General features: G+C 39.5%; 2 protein-coding genes across 2 annotated transcripts in view; both read right to left on the bottom strand.

Moving 5' to 3' along the window:
- Positions 1 to 4523: 4523 nt before the first annotated feature.
- Positions 4524 to 7421, bottom strand: LOC125374407 (zinc finger protein ZFP2-like). The gene has a single exon (XM_048385277.1). It carries the CDS (start codon positions 6675 to 6677, stop codon positions 4764 to 4766), a length of 1914 nt encoding a protein of 637 aa, XP_048241234.1. The 5' UTR covers positions 6678 to 7421; the 3' UTR covers positions 4524 to 4763.
- Positions 7422 to 9553: 2132 nt separating this feature from the next.
- Positions 9554 to 21616, bottom strand: part of LOC124141756 (zinc finger protein 845-like) — a 47411-nt gene continuing 35348 nt past the window's right edge. Inside the window, exons 2-3 of the mRNA XM_048385235.1 lie at positions 16005 to 17720; positions 9554 to 12668 (exon numbers count right to left, since the gene is read on the bottom strand). Coding sequence (XP_048241192.1) covers positions 10169 to 12668; positions 16005 to 17692 — 4188 coding nt within the window. The 5' untranslated portion in view covers positions 17693 to 17720 and the 3' untranslated portion in view covers positions 9554 to 10168. The remainder of the gene's footprint in view (positions 12669 to 16004; positions 17721 to 21616) is intronic.

The raw sequence follows: 21616 nt of genomic DNA, 5'->3' as shown, positions 1-21616 counted from the left end.
AAACCACAAGCATGGCGAAAACGGTAATAAAATGATCGAGCTACCCCATCATGTCGTTTAAGATTCTGTGTTTGAGGCAAAGCTGGGCATCCACTCACAATGTGTTGGACAGTCTCATTAAATTCCTTACATAATCTACATTTCATATCAACATTTTGATCTAAAATCACACATTGACGGTTTCGAGTGGGAAGTGACTGGTCCTGAGCAGCAAACATAAAGCCTTCTGATTCACTTTTCAGGTCAGATGACTTCATCCAAGCAAAGGACTCTGCAGGATTGCTGATCTTCTCATCACACTGCACATAAACTCGATGCAGTGGTCGTTCAGATAGCCACTCCTTTAAAAACTGAGTCTGGGCCGACTTGATATGGCACTTCGCTTGGCTGACACTCATTTCTGTACCATCCAGCAGTACAGAACTATCAACACCGACATTGAGATAATGTCCCACATCCTTGGCTCGTTTTTTGAAAACTGTGGAATGTCTTGTTTTCATCATGAGTCTTGACATGCTTCACAAGAGGATCATCAGACAAATAAATGTGTGCAAAAGTGCACAAAACAATTCTATCATGAAGAGCCCCAATGTTAATCAAACCACGTCCTCCCATAATGATTGGTAAATATACACATGCACAAAAGTTAAGCGCCACCCACCATATTTGTGAGCTGTTACTTTTGGCACTTAATGATGACTATTATAACGAGATGTACGATTGTTATAAGCCGTATATGTAAACCTCATGGGATGCAAAAGTTGTCCCAAAGCATGTTTATCTTGTGTTCCAAAAGAATATGAGCAGAATGGAATTTTACCGAAGACCAGAAATTGAAGGATTAGAAAACATTGAAAAACTGTTTTTGTTATGTAACTGTCATGGTATCAGCAGACCATATCAGGTGTCACATAGACACCCTAGGGAGTGCAGAGTCTATTGAAAGACAGAAACGTGCTTCTCTGAGGCAAACGGATCCATTCTGCATGAAGTGCGGCTTCAAGTCCAGCGAGATTTTGAAATGGGGGATCACGATGTCTGATTTTCCGGCCAAGAATGTCCGAGATATGCTCAATCGGATTAAGATCCGGACTACAGGCCGGCCAAGGAAGAGTGGCAATAGCTTCTTGACGCAAATAAGCCCAAACTGCCCGAGATCTGTGTGGTCTAGCATTGTCGTCCATGTAAACAGGTCTTGTCTGAAGAGGATGGTTGTCAAAATGAGGGACTACCACTGGACGAAGAAGGGCATCTTGGTATTGTTGGCCATTCAGGTTTCCACGAATTGTCACCAGCGGAAGTTTGCAGCCGAAGGAAACACAACCCCACATCATGACAGAGCCCCCGCCACATGCTAAGGTCTTCTGGGTGTTCCTTGGTGCAAAACGAGTGTTACGTTGCCTCCAAACACGTATTCGACCATCAACAGTTCGTAGCAGCATTCGACACTCGTCAGACCAATGGATCCTTCTCCAGTTGGCCAAGTTCTATCGACTACGGGCACGATACCATATCAGACGATTCCGCATGTGCCTCTCAATCAGTTGAGGACGTTTTACTGGTCTTCTGGCGTTATAACCAGCCGCTCTGAGGCGACGCCTTACGGTCATCGTCGAGAGTCTCTGATAGGTAATCCACTGCAGTCTTAAATCTGTTGAAGTGGCAAATGGATTTCGTCTGACTATCCTGAAAAGACGTCTATCCTCTCTATTAGAGGTCTTTCTTGGCCTACCAGACCTATGCCTGTCATTGACATCATTAGTTTGACCATGTTTGACAATCAAACGAGTGATAACACTGTGATGACGACCCATTTTTCATGCCTATCACTTGCCATCTTTCAGTATTCGTTAACTTTCTCCTCACCATGGCTGATTTTCAACCTCTATTGGAAGGGGAATCTCACACAGGAGCAAAATGCAACCACGTGACTGAAACTTGAATTTCACTATTTATAGGGTAGGGGAACTGCAGCAACACGTAAAGCACGCTTTCCTTGTGGTATCTGGACATATTTGGGTTCATGAAACTATGGAAGCCTAATTCAGTCATACATCATCATATTTCGTATTTCTGATTCCCACACGTGAAATCAAGAGACTATGAATATGTTGGCGGTTAACTTTTGTGAATGTGTATATAAGCGATTGAGGGAAGAGCGAGGGTGGTGGAATCTACTGTCTGACATGATTCTTCGTGTGAGGGTGTCAATACCCTGAATTTCTTGTTTCGTCCAATCAACAACACCAAAAGAATATGAAAGGACGGGTACAGCATAAGTATTTGTGGCTTTTACTTTGTTGCGAGCATTCAGCTCTGAACTCCAGATTTTCTTAAGTCTACATTTGTACTCTGCCCGAAGTTTTTCCTTGACATGGGCATTCTGGAGTGTGTCCCTAATCTGCATCCCTTAGTACGTATAGGCCTGACCTTCCACGAGATGGTCAATAACTCCTCCAAGTAAACTGACTGATCCTCCCTCCTTTACCTTGCCACGTTTCAGATGAAGAATGTTGCATGTGTCGAGTCCAAAGGACATGCCGATATCATTAGAAAAGGACTCGACAAGGAGAATCTGTTTTTTGAGTGTGGATCCTCCATTGGCAGTAGGTTCAAGGTCATCCATGTAAAGGAGGTGAGTAAGGGGTGTTGGGGATCTGTGCTGAGGAGGTCCAGGATGATAACCTTCCTCTTTGCTGAGTAAAAAGCTAAAAGGATTTAATGAAGAAACCGGAACTGCTTCATGACATGAAGGACAGACGCAGGTGTTGATCGCAGTTACAGCCAAGTTTATTACTGATAAATTTTAAACCCTGAAACAATTGTAAAACATTCATTACACAAAACATAAATATATGCTGAATATTTCATTACATTTGATGATATACAAAATGCTATAACTACTAATTGATAAACTTACATCTCATCAAGACTTAATTAATCCTATAACATAAACATGCTTAACCAGCATATATACTTATATATGGGCATCATATAAATAGAGTCACATAAACGTGACATGATACATTTACTATCATTTGTACATACAATATACAATATATGAGAAATATATGTAAAACCTAGTAAACCCACCAAGTGTGTGGACCTGGGTCCATCAGTCCAGACACAGACCTCTGCACGAGTAATACAGCTACATCTGCACGACAGATAAATAATATATATACACACTCTGAAGACCAATCTGATAGCAGCAATATTACTACAAACCGATACATAGTGTTATTGCAGAGTAACTTAAAACATTTCTAAAATATAATAGTAAAACCCTGATTCATTCATGCATTATACATTCCTACATTACACATTCATATCTACCAATATGTAACCTAGCAACACATATGTTTCACATTCTTACTTTCATACTTCATACGTTCATACATCAGCCCCACAGTGATTGAAGATTTAGTAAAATAGTATTTGTGGCCTATTTTAGCGCTCACTGAATTATTTACCTTACGTAAATAATAACACTTGTAATGCATACAGAAATACAACTAATTACTATGATCTGGCTAATATTTACAACATGACAAAAACAGCCAAACTATCAACAGCATAAACACACTATACCTACAAATCCTAGGAATACGTACAAACGATAAAATATCATCAAAAGACCAACCTTTAGACGTGAATCCCAAAGCCCATAAATCAAACACAACAATTAGTCCAAATTGTGAATTCCACAGTGAGTGAGTGAGTTGGGTTCAACGCCGCTTTCAACACTTTAAATCTAAACTAATAAAACTCTCAAAATATATACAACTATCTCACAATGACAAACAGAAAAGCAAAGGACTGAAAGAATCGCCCTGAAATATTCCTATTCTTATAGAAATGGGTTCCGAAGTCACCACCTGCCCCTGTGAATACATCTCAAGTTGAGTGAGTGAGTGAGTGAGTATGGTTTTACGCCGCTTTTAGCAATATTCCAGCAATATCACGGCGGGAGACACCAGAAATGGGCTTCACACATTGTACCCATGTCGGGAATCGAACCCGGGTCTTCGGCGTGACGAGCGAACGCTTTAACCACTAGGCTACCCGACCGCCCCCTCTCTGCAGTAGATACATAAACAGCTGATAAGGTGTGTCCGCCAGGTTTCTTTGACCAGTGGAGGTCACTATTGTGGTGTCATTGCCTGGGTCAGTGAAGTGCCAAGAGCAGCCTACCCATACAACCAGGCTACTCACCAGGAGAGAGAAATAGGGGTTGGGTAAAAAACAGATTATAAGCTACAATCACTGACAAACGAGACACAACTCCGTAAGCAGACGTTCTACCCTCAGTAATAATAATCTGTAGCAGATCCTTACACTCGAGACTGACAGCTTTGAGATACATCTCCTTTGAACATGTTTAAGCAAGATACTCGTACTTTTATTTTTTCCTTATAATGCCGTTTATTGTCTTTTATTACATTTACACACACACACGCACACGCACACACACACACACACACACACACACACACACATCCCCCCGATCCCTCCACCAGCCCACCTCCACACACCACCCGAAACACTTACACCAACGCTGGTATTTCCTTAATACTGGTACATAATTACACATCCCCCCAACATCCACTCCCCAACACCAGCCCACCTCCACCCACCAGCCAAAACACTTACACCCACACTGATATTTCCATTATACTGACACGTACCCCTCACCCTCCACCCACCCCAATCGATTTTCATGCATCCATATTCCAAAATAGACACACAGATCACTGATGAGACTAGATTCTACTGTGAATCCTCATGTGTGACCTCAGAGCACTTGCTTGTGTAAATGTTTTCTCACATTCAACACACTTAAAAGGCTTGATTCCACTATGCATCCTCATGTGTGTCTTCAGAGTGCCTGATTCTGCAAATGTTTTCTCACACACGATGCACTGATATGGCTTGATTCCACTGTGAATCCTCATGTGTGCCTTCAGATGACTTGATTGTGTAAATCTTTTCCCACATTCAACACACTGATACGGCTTGATTCTACTGTGAATCCTCATGTGTGTCTGCAGAGTGCCTGATTCTGCAAACTTTTTCTCACACATCATGCACTGATATGGCTTGATTCCACTGTGAATCCTCACGTGTGTCTTCAGGTGACTTGATTGTGTAAATGTTTTCTCACATTCAACACACTTATAAGGCTTGATTCCACTGTGCATCCTCATGTGTGTCCGCAGAGAGCCTGATCCTGCAAACGTTTTCTCACACACCATGCACTGATACGGCTTGATTCCACTGTGAATCTTCATGTGTGACTTCAGGTGACCTGATTGTATAAATGTTTTCTCACATTCAACACACTTATAAGGCTTGATTCCACTGTGCATCCTTATGTGTGTCTGCAGAGAGCCTGATCCTGCAAACGTTTTCTCACACACCATGCACTGATACGGCTTGATTCCACTGTGAATCTTCATGTGTGACCTCAGGGAATGTGACTGTATGAATTTTTTCTCACATTCAACACACTGATATTGCTTGATTCCGCTATGCATTCTCATGTGTGTCTGCAGAGAACCTGCTTCTGCAAACATCTTCCCACATACAACACATTTACATGACTTGACTTCAATGTGACAAACATTTTTCATATCACCTGATGTAATCAATGTTTTCCCTTTCTCACTACACATTCGAGACTGACCCCCACAATATTTATGTTTCTGGAGATCACCTGTTTCCAGCGTGTCAGGAACATATTGTTTCTGGAGATCACCTGTTTCCAGCATGTCAGTAACAGATTGTTTCTGGAGATCACCTGTTTCCAGCATGTCAGTAACAGATTGTTTCTGGAGATCACCTGTTTCCAGCGTGTCAGTAACAGATTGTTTCTGGAGATCACCCATTTCCAGCGTGTCAGCAACAGATTGTTCCTTGAGATCACATGTTTCCAGCGTGTCAGTAAGAAACTGTTCCTTGAGATCACCTATTTCCAGAGTGTCAGTAGCAGATTGTTTCTTGAGATCACCTGTTTCCAGTATGTCAGCAACAGATTGTTTCTGGAGATCACCTGTTTCCAGTGTGTCAGCAACAGATTGTTTCTTGAGATCACCTGTATCCAGCGTGTCAGTAGCAGATTGTTTCTTGAGATCACCTGTTTCCAGTGTGTCAGCAACAGATTGTTTCTTGAGATCACCTGTATCCAGCGTGTCAGCAACAGATTGTTTCTGGAGATCACCCATTTCCAGCGTGTCAGCAACAGATTGTTCCTTGAGATCACATGTTTCCAGCGTGTCAGTAAGAAACTGTTCCTTGAGATCACCTATTTCCAGAGTGTCAGTAGCAGATTGTTTCTTGAGATCACCTGTTTCCAGTATGTCAGCAACAGATTGTTTCTGGAGATCACCTGTTTCCAGTGTGTCAGCAACAGATTGTTTCTTGAGATCACCTGTATCCAGCGTGTCAGTAGCAGATTGTTTCTTGAGATCACCTGTTTCCAGTGTGTCAGCAACAGATTGTTTCTTGAGATCACCTGTATCCAGCGTGTCAGCAACAGATTGTTTCTGGAGATCACTTGTTTCCAGCATGTCAGTAGCAGAGTATTTTTTTAGATCCAGCAATACTCTCCCACCGTCCGTGATTACACTTGTTTCAGTAAGAGAGCCAGGGTTCTGTGTTTGGCCTTGTATTTCCATTATTTGCTTGAGTGTGTTGAGATGATTACTGAAACCATAAAGAAGTTGTCACTTTCCTTTTCAAATTAATGCATTTGCTACAGTTATTTTCCAAATAAAGCAACAAAACCCTTTCCATATCCAAAAGAAAAAGAGTCGATTGTACGACTCCAACTATATCATGAGCATGTGTTTATGAATCACTGTCAAATAGAAATGATACCAGATGTTCGTGAATAGGTGAGCGCCTCCTGCCCCACCATTGACGCTTGTCACAAACACATGCAAAGGCAAGTCAATTGTTCACCTGAAAAAAACCATTTCAACATATTGCAAAAGTCAAAATAGGGAAATTCATCGGACATCATTCTTCTCAAATTTGGAGAAATTTGTCCTCCACATGTCTACCATAAAACTTCTTGAAAGCTTTACTGAGGCCTTTAATGTTGTAACCTTGATCAAACAACTTCTGAGCAAGAGTCGTATGACACTCTTTGAAATCTTGGTAGATAGAGCATGATCGATTGCATCTTAAATTTGTGAAAAGTAAACACCAAAGGCTGGAGCTGCTGGAATATTCCTCGACATGAAGGGAAAGTTGACTTTTGGAAAGCCGAAGTCATCCCTCTTGTCATACCGTCTTGTGGAGAGTGTTTTGTCACTATGAATCTTTATGCATGGATCTAAATATTGAGACATGAGGCGGCCTCACTGGTCTCCTTTCTTCCTGGTTCTGGTGGGTAAATCAGTAGAAGGGATTTGGTTATTTGATTGTTATTGAACCATATCAGATCATCGATTTACCTGAAGCTTAAGTTAAACTTCGTGGCCAAATTACCTTGTTTTGACTTTGCCAATCTGAACAGAAATATGCATAAAGAAACAGATCCGCAAGGAGGGGAGCACAATTGGTGCCCATGGGTATGCCTACTTCTTGCCTAAATGTCTAATCCCCGAATCTTACGTAGATGTTATCAATGAGGAAGTCCAGCATTTCACATATTGTTTACTCAGTAAACTTCAGATGGCAATTCCTTTCATTTTTCACAAATTGTCCTGAACCTGAAATTGTGTTCACCACGTTTTGTAACAAAAGCCCTATTAATCAAAGAAGTTTTTCCTTAAGTTTGTCATGTGGGATAGTGGTGTACAAAGTTGAAAAACAGAAATGTCTTGACAGAATGGAACTTGGTTCTTTTCTGAGACCGCAAAAAATCAAGAAAATCCTTTGAGTTTTTGAAAAATCCACATGGTATGAATTCCACTTGTCTCAAATACTTTCTGTGAATATACAGAAACCCCTTCCTTGATTGTATCAATGATTCTGGTTAGTCGTTGAGACAGGGATTTGGTGGTACATTTGCTGGACACAGCAATACATCTCTCTTTGTACAGATTTTTATGGAGCTTTGGAATCCAGTACAAAAGAGGAATGGACATGTCTTCAGGTTTTAGAGTCAAGTCAAAAGTGGACAGTACTGAGTTGTGGTTTTGGCAGATTTCTTCCTCAGTTAACATACTGGCCTTATATGTGGCATTATTTGATATGTCACTTATACCAAGTTCTTTGATCAAACAATTAATGTAGTGATGCTTACATATAATGGTTATTGTTGTTGTTTTTGTTATTATTATTACTGGTGTTGTTGTTGGTATAATTATTATAATCATTTTTTATTATTATTATTATTATTATTATTATTATTATTATTATTATTATTATTGAGGCCTTGTCAGTGGGAACTATGAAATGTTCATGCAGGAAACGCCACCAATAACAACTAGGGCTTGAACCAAATACATTTTGATAATGATATTATACCTGATACTGTAAATGTCGCTCCAAAGTCCACACACTGATAAGATCTTAGCGCAGTACTTAGGGTGACATGCTGATGGTGTGATTTGAAATAAACTTGATAAACTCAATAAATTCGATAAACTTGATGAACTCAATAACCTCAATAAACTCAAATGGAAGTGTCTTCAGTTGATTAATCGTCGTACCATGACTACTGTTATGCTATTAAAGGGCAATTACCATTACATCCTCATGTGGAAAGAAAGAAAACACATGGATGTGTTGGAAAGTTATTTTTATATATTACTTTTTTTTCAAATCCTGAGGCCAGATATCAGAACCAATGAGAGAGAGCTATCATGCCACCATTATTACGAATGAAAAGAGGTATTTGCCTCGTTATTATAATCATGATAATGGACGTTCACTGTATCCACCAAACCCAGTATATAACTATGGGGGAGATAATGAGGCAAAACTATTGGATTTTAAGTCATCACATTTGCTAAAATATGGATGCTAACCAATTGTTATTAACAAAGTCATTTAATTTTATGTATTGTGGATAGATTTTGTGACAATAGTGAGGTGACATGAAATATTAATGCAAATGTCTCTTTAGAAAATGGTGTGTGTCACTGTTTAATTTTGCCTATGTGACGCCGCTCTTCGTGTCTCAAAACAATTGGTCTTATTCTCATGACATATACAAGGCAAAAGTAAATTTTGAAAAGGCCAAGAGCATATTCTACACATGAGTTCTGGAGTCTCTCTGCAGTAGATACATAAACAGCTGATAAAGTGTGTCCGCCAGGTTCCTTTGTCCAGTGGAGGTCGCTATTGTGGTGTCATTGCCTGGGTCAGTGAAGTGCCAAGAGCAGCCTACCTGTACAACCAAGCTAGTCACCAGGAGAGACAAATAGGGGTTGGGTCAAAAACAGATCAAAAGCTACGATCCCTGACAAACGAGATAGACATTATCAAATGATCTACCCTCAGTGACATTCGCGATGTAATCTTATAATCTGTGGCAGATCCTTACACTCGAGGCTGCCAGCTTTGAGATACATCAGCTTTTGAGGAAGTTACATAAAAATTTCCCCTTTATAATACCGTTTATTGTCTTATAGTTGAATACAAGAACAAGAAGTCAATAAAAGTATTGAGATGTCCATTGCTGTTCAAATGCAGTTACAATGACATTTACAGTTACATTTCAGTGGGTGGACAGTCAAACACACACGCACGCACGCACGCACGCACGCACGCACACACACACACACACACAGTCATCACATATCACTCATGCATTCACACACATGCTGCTGAAACAACCCTAAGACGTAATTACACATCCCCCTAATCATCCACTCCCCACACCAGCCCACCTCCACCCTCCAGCCGAAGCACTTACACCAATGCTGGTATTTCCATGATACTGGTACATATTTACACATCACCCCCATCCCTCCACCACCCACCAGCCGAAACACTTACACCAATGCTGGTAGTTCCATGATACTGGTACATAATTACACATCCCTCTAATCATCCACTCCCCACACCAGCCCACCTCCACCCTCCAGCCGAAACACTTACACCAATGCTGGTATTTCCTTAATACTGGTACATAATTACACATATCCCTCTACCATGTCTACCTCCCCAATCTAGATTTTCATGCATCCATATTCCAAAATAGACACACAGATCACTGATGTTGCTTGATTTCACTGTGAATCCTCATGTGTGTCGTCAGTTGACCTGATTGGGTAAATGTTTTCTCACACACGATGCACTGATGAGGCTTGATTCCACTGTGAATCAGCATGTGTCTCCTTAGAGTACTTAAATCTGCAAATCCTTTCCCACATTGAACACACTGATAAGGTTTGTCTCCACTGTGAATCCTCATGTGTCTCTGCAGAGTACCTTGAACTGTAAATGTTTTCTCACACACCATGCACTGATAAGGCTTGATTCCACTGTGAGTCCTCATGTGTGTCTGCAGAGACCCTTGAAGTGTAAATGTTTTATCACACACCATGCACTGATAAGGCCTGATTCCACTGTGAATACTCATGTGTGCCTTCAGATGACTTGATTGTGTAAATCTTTTCCCACATTCAACACACTGATACGGCTTGATTCTACTGTGAATCCTCATGTGTGTCTGCAGAGTGCCTGATTCTGCAAACTTTTTCTCACACACCATGCACTGATATGACTTGATTCCACTGTGAATCCTCATGTGTCTCTTCAGGTGACTTGGTTGTGTAAATGTTTTCTCACATTCAACACACTTATAAGGCTTGATTCCACTGTGCATCCTCATGTGTGTCTGCAGAGACCATGATTCTGAAAACGTTTTCTCACACACCATGCACTGATACGGCTTGATTCCACTGTGAATCTTCATGTGTGTCTTCAGGTGACTTGATTGTATAAATGTTTTCTCACATTCAACACACTTATAAGGCTTGATTCCACTGTGCATCCTTATGTGTGTCTGCAGAGAGCCTGATCCTGCAAACGTTTTCTCACACACCATGCACTGATACGGCTTGATTCCACTGTGAATCTTCATGTGTGACTTCAGGTGACCTGATTGTATAAATGTTTTCTCACATTCAACACACTTATAAGGCTTGATTCCACTGTGCATCCTTATGTGTGTCTGCAGAGAGCCTGATCCTGCAAACGTTTTCTCACACACCATGCACTGATACGGCTTGATTCCACTGTGAATCTTCATGTGTGACCTCAGGGAATGTGATTGTATGAATCTTTTCTCACATTCAACACACTGATATTGCTTGATTCCGCTATGCATTCTCATGTGTGTCTGCAGAGAACCTGCTTCTGCAAACATCTTCCCACATACAACACATTTACATGACTTGACTTCAATGTGACAAACATTTTTCATATCACCTGATATAATCAATGTTTTCCCTTTCTCACTACACATTTGAGACTGACCCCCACAATATTTATGTTTCTGGAGATCACCTGTTTCAAGTGTGTCAGCAACAGATTGATTCTTGAGATCACCTGTTTCCAGCATGTCAGCAACAGATTGTTCCTTGAGATCACCTGTTTCCAGCGTGTCAGTAACAAACTGTTCCTTGAGATCACCTATTTCCAGCGTGTCAGTAACAGATGGTTCCTTGAGATCACCTGTTTCCAGCGTGTCAGTAACAGATTGTTTCTTGAGATCACCTGTTTCCAGTATGTCAGTAACAGATGGTTCCTTGAGATCACCTGTTTCAAGCGTGTCAGTAACAAACTGTTCCTTGAGATCACCTGTTTCCAGCGTGTCAGTAACAAACTGTTCCTTGAGATCACCTGTTTCCAGTGTGTCAGCAACAGATTGTTTCATGAGATCACCTGTTTCCAGCGTGTCAGTAACAGATTGTTTCTTGAGATCACCTCTTTCCAGTGTGTCAGCAACAGATTGTTTCTGGAGATCACCTGTTTCCAGCGTGTCAGTAACACATTGTTTCTGGAGATCACCTGTTTCCAGCGTGTCAGTAACACATTGTTTCTGGAGATCACTTGTTTCCAGCGTGTCAGTAACAGATTGTTTCTGGAGATCACCTGTTTCCAGCGTGTCAGCAACACATTGTTTCTTGAGATCACCTCTTTCCAGTGTGTCAGTAACAGATTGTTTCTGGAGATCACCTGTTTCCAGCGTGTCAGCAACACATTGTTTCTGGAGATCACCTGTTTCCGGGGTGTCAGTAACAGATTGTTTCTGGAGATCACCTGTATCCGGCGTGTCAGCAACACATTGTTTCTGGAGATCACCTGTTTCCAGCGTGTCAGCAACACATTGTTTCTGGAGATCACTTGTTTCCAGCGTGTCAGCAACACATTGTTTCTTGAGATCACCTCTTTCCAGTGTGTCAGTAACAGATTGTTTCTGGAGATCACCTGTTTCCAGCGTGTCAGCAACACATTGTTTCTGGAGATCACCTGTTTCCGGGGTGTCAGTAACAGATTGTTTCTGGAGATCACCTGTATCCGGCGTGTCAGCAACACATTGTTTCTGGAGATCACTTGTTTCCAGCGTGTCAGTAGCAGAGTATTTCTTGAGATCCAGCAATACTCTCTCACCGTCCGTGATTAGACGTGTTTCAGTAAGAGAGCCAGGGTTCTGTGTTTGGCCTTGTATTTCCATTATTTGCTTGAGTGTGTTGAGATGATTACTGAAACCATAAAGAAGTTGTCACTGTCCTTTTCAAATTAATGCATTTGCTACAGTTTTTTCCAAATAAAGCAACAAAGCCCTTTCCATATCCAAAAGTAAAAGAGTTGATAGTACGACTCGGACTATATCATGAGCATGTGTTTATGAATCACCGTCAAATAGTAATGATACCAGGTGTTCTCGAAAAGGTGAGTGCCTCCTGCCCCACCAGTGACACCTGTCACAAACACATGCAAAGGCAAGTCAATTGTTCACCTGAAAAAAAACATTTCAACATATTGCAAAAGTCAAAATAGGGAAATTCATCGGACATCCTTCTTCACAAATTTGGAGAAATTTGTCCTCCACATGTCTACCATAAAACTTCTTGAAAGCTTTACTGAGGCCTTTAATGTTGTAACCTTGATCAAACAACTTCTGAGCAAGAGTCGTATGACACTCTTTGAAATCTTGGTAGATAAAGCATGATCGATTGTATCTTAAATTTGTGAAAAGTAAACACCAAAGGCTGGAGCTGCTGGAATATTGCTCGACATGAAGAAAAAGTTGACTTTTGGAAAGCTAAAGTCATCCCTCTGGTCATACCGTCTTGTGGAGAGTGTTTTGTCACTCTGAATCTTTATGCATGGATCTAAATATTGAGACATGAGGCGGCCTCACTGGTCTCCTTTCTTCCTGGTTCAGGTGGGTAAATCAGTAGAAGGGATTTGGTTATTTGATTGTTATTGAACCATATCAGATCATCGATATACCTGAAGCTTAAGTTAAACTTCGTGGCCAAATTACCTTGTTTTTGACTCTGCATATCTGAACAGAAATATGCATAAAGAAACAGATCCGCAAGGAGGGGAGCACAATTGGTGCCCATGGGTATGCCTACTTCTTGCCTAAATGTCTAATCCCCAGATTTTATGTAGATGTTATCAATGAGGAAGTCTGGCATTTCACATATTGTTTTCTCAGTAAACTTCAGATAGCATTTCTTTTCATTTTCACAAATTGTCCTGAACCTGAAATTGTGTTCACCACGTTTTGTAACAAAAGCCCTATTAATCAAAGAAGTTTTTCCTTAAGTTTGTCATGTGGGATAGTGGTGTACAAAGTTGAAAAACCAAATGTCTTGACAGAATGGAACTTGGTTCTTTTCTGAGATTGCAAAAAGTCAAGCAAATCCTTTGAGTTTTTGAAAAATCCACATGGTATAAATTCCACTTGTCTCAAATACTTTCTGTGAATATACAGAAAGTCCTTCCTTGATTGTATTAAGGATTCTGGTTAGTTGTTGAGACAGGGATTTGGTGGTACATTTGCTGGACACAGCAATATATCTCTCTTTGTACAGATTTTTATGGAGCTTTGGAATCCAGTACAAAAGAGGAATGGACATGTCTTCAGGTTTTAGAGTCAAGTCAAAAGTGGACAGTACTGAGTTGTGGTCTTGGCAGATTCCTTCCTCAGTTAACATACTGGCCTTATATGTGGCATTATTTGATATGTCACTTATACCAAGTTCTTTGATCAAACAATTAATGTAGTGATGCTTACATACAATGGTTGTTATTATTATTATTATTATTATTATTACCAGTAAAAATATTATTATTATTATTTGAGGCCTCGTCAATGGGAGCTTCAAAATTTTCATGCAGGGCTGGGACCAAATACATTTTAATGATGATATTATACCTGATACTGTAAATGTCTCTCCACAGTCAACACACCGATAACTTTTAGCGCAGTACTTAGGGTGACATGCTGACCATGCTGACGGTGTGATTTGAAATAAACTCAATAAACTCAATAAACTCGATAAACTCAAACGGAAGTGTCTTCAGTTGGTAATTCTCGTACCATGACTACTGTTATGCTATTAAAGGGCAATTACCATCACATCCTCATGTGAAAAAAAGAAAACACATGGATGTGTTGGAAAGTTATATACAAATGGTATGTTCCATAAAATTAATTAAAAACAAAGAATATATTCTTCTTTTTTTTATCTTGTTTTGCCCAACATGTACAAACCAAAAAACATGTTTGAAATTAATATAAATGTCTTCCAATTATTAATTTCATTATGTAATAATATATCAAATACAAAATATTATTTTTATATGGATCTATTACTTTTCATATGAATCAAATCCTGAGGCCAGATATCAGAACCAATGAGAGAGAGCTATCATGCCACCATTATTACGAATCAAAAGAGGTATTTGCCTCGTTATTATAATTATGATAATGGACGTTCACTGTATCCACCAAACCCAGTATATAACTATGGGGGAGATAATGAGGCAAAACAATTTGATTTTAAGTCATCACATTTGCTAAAATATGGATGCTAACCAATTGTTATTAACAAAGACATTTAATTTTATGTATTGTGGATAGATTTTGTGACAATAGTGAGGTGACATGAAATATTAATGCAAATGTCTCTTTAGAAAATGGGCTGTGTGTCACTGTTTAATTTCGCCTATGTGACGGCGCTCTTCGTGTCTCGAAACAATTGGTCTTATTCTCATGACATATACAAGACAAAAGTAAATTTTGAAAAGGCCAAGAGCATATTCTAAACATGAGTTCTAGCGTCTCTCTGCAGTAGATACATAAACAGCTGATAAAGTGTGTCCGCCAGGTTCCTTTGTCCAGTGGAGGTCGCTATTGTGGTGTCATTGCCTGGGTCAGTGAAGTGCCAAGAGCAGCCTACCTGTACAACCAAGCTAGTCACCAGGAGTGAGAAATAAGGAGTGGGTCAAAAACAGATTAAAAGCTACGATCACTAACAAACGAGACACAACTTCGTAAGCAGACGTTATCAAATGATCTACCCTCAGTGACATTCGTGATCCTATCTATAATCTGTGGCAGATCCTTTCACTCGAGGCTGCCAGCTTTGAGATACATCAGCTTTTGAGGAAGTTACATAGATTTTTTTCCCTTATAATACCGTTTATTGTCTTATAGTAGAATACAAGAACAAGAATTTAATACAAGTATAGAGATGTCCATTGCTGTTCAAATGCAGTTACAATGACATTTACAGTTACATTTCAGTGGCTGGACAGTCAAACATACCCTGACTATATAGAACATATAGGTCATCACTCATGCATCCACACACATGCTGAAACAACCCTAAGACGTAATTACACATTCCCCCCCCCCCCCCCCCCCCATCCCCCAGCCCACCTCCACCCACCAGCCAAAACACTTACACCAATGCTGATAGTTCCATGATACTGGTACATGATTACACATATCCCTCTACCATGTCTACCTCCCCAATCTAGATTTTCATGCATCCATATTCAAAAATAGTCACACAGATCACTGATATGGCTTGATTTCACTGTGAATCTTCATGTGTTTCTTCAGATGACTTGATCGTATATATGTTTTCTCACATTCAACACACTCATAAGGCCTGATTCCACTGTGCATCATCATGTGTGATCTCAGGGAATGGGATTGTGTGAATCTTTGCCCACATTCAACACACTGATACGGCTTGATTCCACTGTGAATCATCATGTGTGTCTTCAGAGCACTTGATCCTGTAAATGTTTTCTCACATTCCTCACACTTATAAGGCTTAACTCCACTGTGTTTCCTTATGTGTGTCTTCAGAGAACTTGATTCTGCAAACTTTTTCTCACACACCATGCACTGATAAGGCTTGATTCCACTGTGAATCCTCATATGGATCTTCAGATTACCTAATTCTGCAAAAGTTTTCTCACATTGAACACACTGATAAGGTTTGTCTCCACTGTGAACCCTCATGTGTCTCTGGAGAGAACCTTCATGAGTAAATGTTTTCTCACACACCATGCACTGATAAGGTTTGATTCCACTGTGAGTCCTCATGTGACTCTTCAGAGAACCTTGAACTGTAAATGTTTTCTCACATACAGTGCACTGATAAGGCCTGATTCCACTGTGAAGCCTCTTGTGTCTCTGCAGAGAACCTTGAAATGTAAATGTTTTCTCGCATACAGTGCACTGATAAGGCCTGATTCCACTGTGAATACTCATGTGTGACTGCAAGATACTTGACTGTGTAAATACTTTCCCACATTCAACACATTTATAAGGCTTGATTCCAGTGTGAATCCTCATGTGTGTCTGGAGAGTACCTGATGCTGTAAATGTTTTCTCACACACAATGCACTGATAAGGCTTGATTCCACTGTGAATCCTCATGTGTGACTTCAGATGACTTGATTGTCTAAATGTTTTCTCACATTCAACACACTCATGAGGCTTGACTTCACTGTGACAAAAGGTGTGCTTTTTCATACCACCTGATTTAATGAATGTGTTCCCGTTCTCACTACACGTTTGAGACTGCTTTGCTTGACCTCCACAAGATTTATGTTTCTTGAGATCACCTGTTTCCAGCGTGTCAGTAGCAGATTGTTCCTTGAGATCACCCTTTTCCAGCGTGTCAGTAGCAGAGTATTTCTGGAGATCACCTGTTTCCAGCATGTCAGTAACAGAGTATTTCTGGAGATCACCTGTTTCCACCGTGTTAGTAACAGAGTATTTCTGGAGATCACCTGTTTCCAGCATGTCAGTAACAGATTGTTTCTGGAGATCACCTGTTTCCAGCGTGTCAGTAACAGAGTATTTCTTGAGATCACCTGTTTCCAGCATGTCAGTAACAGATTGTTTCTTGAGATCACCTGTTTCCAGCATGTCAATAACAGATTGTTTCTGGAGATCACCTGTTTCCAGCATGTCAGTAGCAGAGTATTTCTGGAGATCACCTGTTTCCTGCGTGTCAGTAACAGAGTATTTCTGGAGATCACCTGTTTCCAGCGTGTCAGTAACAGAGTATTTCTGGAGATCACCTGTTTCCAGCGTGTCAGTAACAGAGAATTTCTGGAGATCACCTGTTTCCAGCGTGTCAGTAGCAGAGTATTTCTTGAGATCCAGCAATACTCTCTCACCATCCGCGATTACACATGTTTCAGTAAGAGAGCCAGGACTCTGTGTTTGGCCTTGTATTTCCATTATATGCTTGAGTGTGTTGAGATGATTACTGAAAACATAAAGAAGTTGTCACTTTCCTTTGCAAATTAATGCATTTATTTTTTACAGATGTTTCCAAATAAAGCAACAAACCCTTTCTATATCCAAAAGAAAAAGAGTTGATAGTACGACTCGGACTATATCATGAGCATGTGTTTATGAATCACCGTCAAATAGTAATGATACCAAGGGTTCATGAATAGGTGAGCGCCTCCTGCCCCACCAGTGACACCTGTCACAAACACATGCAGAGGCAAGTCAATTGTTCACCTGAAAAAAACATGGGAACATATTGTACAGGTCAAAATAAGGAATTTTATTGGACATCAAATCTGGAAATGTCCTCCACATGTCTACCATAAAACTTCTTGAAAGCTTTACTGAGGCCTTTAATGTTGTAACCTTGATCAAACAACTTCTGGGCAAGAGTCGTATGTGGCTCTTTGAAACCTTGGTAGAAAGAGCATTCTTGATATCTCAAATGTTGTTAAAAGTAAACACCAAAGGCTGGAGCTGCTGGAATATTGCTCGACATGAAGGGAAAGTTGACTATTGGAAAGCTGAAGTCATCCCTCTTGTAATACCGTCTTGTGGAGAGTGTTTTGTCACTCTGAATCTTTATGCATGGATCTAAATATTGAGACATGAGGCGGCCTCACTGGTCTCCTTTCTTCCTGGTTCAGGTGGGTAAATCAGTAGAAGGGATTTGGTTATTTGATTGTTATTGAACCATATCAGATCATCGATATACCTGAAGCTTAAGTTAAACTTCGTGGCCAAATAACCTTGTTTTGACTTTGCCAATCTGAACAGAAATATGCATAAAGAAACAGATCCACAAGGAGGGGAGCACAATTGGTGCCCATGGGTATGCCTACTTCTTGCCTAAATGTCTAATCCCCAGATTTTATGTAGATGTTATCAATGAGGAAGTGCAGCATTTCACATATTGTTTACTCAGTAAACTTCAGATGGCATTTCCTTTCATTTTTCACAAATTGTCCTGAACCTGAAATTGTGTTCACCACGTTTTGTAACAAAAGCCCTATTAATCAAAGAAGTTTTTCCTTAAGTTTGTCATGTGGGATAGTAGTGTACAAAGTTGAAAAACAGAAATGTCTTGACAGAATGGAACTTGGTTCTTTTCTGAGACTGCAAAAAATCAAGAAAATCCTTTGAGTTTTTGAAAAATCCACATGGTATGAATTCCACTTGTCTCAAATACTTTCTGTGAATATACAGAAACCCCTTCCTTGATTGTATCAAGGATTCTGGTTAGTCGTTGAGACAGGGATTTGGTGGTTTATTTGCTGGACACAGCAATATATCTCTCTTTGTACAGATTTTATGGAGCCTTTGAATCCAGTACAAAAGAGGAATGGACATGTCTTCAGGTTTTAGAGTCAAGTCAAAAGTGGACAGTACTGATGCATGGTTTTGGCAGATTTCTTCCTCAGTTAACACACTGGCCTTATATGTGGCATTATTTGATATGTCATTTATACCAAGTTCTTTGATCAAACAATTAATGTAGTGATGCTTACATGTAATAGTTATTATTATTGTTATTATTATTATTATTATTATTATTATTATTATTATTATTATTATTTGAGGCCTTGTCAGTGGGAACTACAAAAATTTCATGCAGGAAACACCACCAATAACAACTAGGGCTGGAACCAAATACATTTTGATGATGATATTATACCTGATACTGTAAATGTCGCTCCACAGTCCACACACTGATAAGATCTTAGTGCAGTTCTTAGGGTGACATGCTGATGGTGTGATTTGAAATAAACTTGATAAACTCAATAAATTCGATAAACTTGATGAACTCAATAACCTCAATAAACTCAAATGGAAGTGTCTTCAGTTGATTAATTCTCGTACCATGACTACTGTTATGCTATTAAAGGGCAATTACCATTACATCCTCATGTGGAAAAACAGAAAACACATGGATGTGTTGGAAAGTTATTTTTATATATTACTTTTCATATGAATCAAATCCTGAGGCCAGATATCAGAACCAATGAGAGAGAGCTATCATGCCACCATTATTACGAATCAAAAGAGGTATTTGCCTTGTCATTGCCTGGGTCAGTGAAGTGCCAAGAGCAGCCTACCCATACAACCAGGCTACAGTCAAACACACACACACTATACAGAACATACAGGTCATATTTCCAACGATAAAAAAACGCACGCACGCACGTGCGCATGCCATCTCTGTGTAACCTTGGGGGTCGGGTACTTTACCCTTCTACCTTAGGTCACTTGTACTTATCAACCACTCCTTGGTTCTGGGGATGATGTAGCTCTCTCAAAATCACAAGTCAGCTGGTTTGCTCAAGTCCTTTTTATTTATGATGGAATTAATCATAAATGTACACATATAGTCCTCAGATATTTTCTTGTAGCCTGTATACCTTAAATACAACACATACTTTAAGGATATATCGAAGAGCCTGATAATATTTCTTATCCACTGTTAACTCTAATACCTTAACCCAAAGCCTGATAGAATGTCATAAACCTCATTTTAAATTAATATTTAAAACACTTTTTCCCAAAATACCCTGGTTATACATGCCCTTCCTGTTGTAGAGCATGTCCCATGCGATTAACCAAAGAATTTTTATGGCAAACATGGCAAATATACATATACATACATATAACTTTCAGCAGTACAATATTACAATATCAATATGTAGCAACTTGTGTGTATGCATCTGAGGACCAGGAAAAACAATACAATGAAATTTTACAATGTAATGTCTCAGATAGGACCTGTCTTGGGTTGTACCTATCTGAGACTAGTAACATGTCAAGGCTATAAAGGCATAAATGAAATCATAATCACACAATTCTTCCTTGTAAAAATTCTGCAGATTCAGATCAGTTATTTAATTGATAAAAACGTTTTGTAATGATTATGATCGTATATTGCACATTTGAACATTTTCCTTCTAGGTAAAAATCATAATAATGTTTTTTCAACATCAAGACAACATCAACTTATTATTAAGTCACTGGACCTGGAATATTGTCAAATGTCTCATTGGGCAGTGATCACATGTGCAATCTATCAACAAATATTCAAGTCATCAAACATCCCACAACATACATATTCCTAATGGTAAGACTGCTCACAAGTGTTTTCAAAGAAAACATCTGCATCTACTAATACAGTATACATATTCAAACAATCAATAAAAACCCAATGCAATGCAACACACCATATACAACATACTGGTAACCATGGTAACATATAACAGATAAATGTCCTCTCATGAAATTCAGTATGTTTTTCTCATATTGTTGGTATACCCATTCATATATAAATAATGTTTAAATGCATATAAATAAGCACAAAAGCATAAACCATGTAATAAAGGAAACATCTTGAATACAATATAACATCAACATTTATACAAGAGGACACTAGTCTGTCTGGGATCACGTAAATTCCTAAAATTGCGACATTTCAATGTTCTCTGGTCTCTGCGGAACGGATGGATAAATTAACATTACATCCCCAACAGCAGCTGTGTGAGTAGCGATGGGATCGATTGTGGAATCATGTTTGGTCCTAAACTTCTAAGATATAACAGACTAACTGGAATCATAGCCAAAGTAAAGTGAGTAAATTTAGTTCAAGATGCCAGTTCTATTTTCAAATAGGTCTTAGAGTTCCTCATTCCCTTCACAATAATGTACACTGCCATGGCAAAGATAACCAAAACTCCTGCATAGAATAGAATATTAATATTATAAATAAACATTGGTTTGATATCTGCCAGGTTATTATTGGTAAAACTTAGTACTAACCTTCTTGACACATTACCCATGTAGATAGTTAAAAGTATGAGTCCTTTGAAGCATATGTCCGAAGAAGCA

Source organism: Haliotis rufescens, unplaced genomic scaffold, assembly GCF_023055435.1.
Source record: "Haliotis rufescens isolate VD_foot unplaced genomic scaffold, xgHalRufe1.0.p SCAF_56, whole genome shotgun sequence".
In the NCBI taxonomy this organism is placed as follows: domain Eukaryota; kingdom Metazoa; phylum Mollusca; class Gastropoda; order Lepetellida; family Haliotidae; genus Haliotis; species Haliotis rufescens.
The sequence above is the reverse complement of the archived record's forward strand: the minus strand, read 5'-3'. Positions and strand labels throughout refer to the sequence as shown.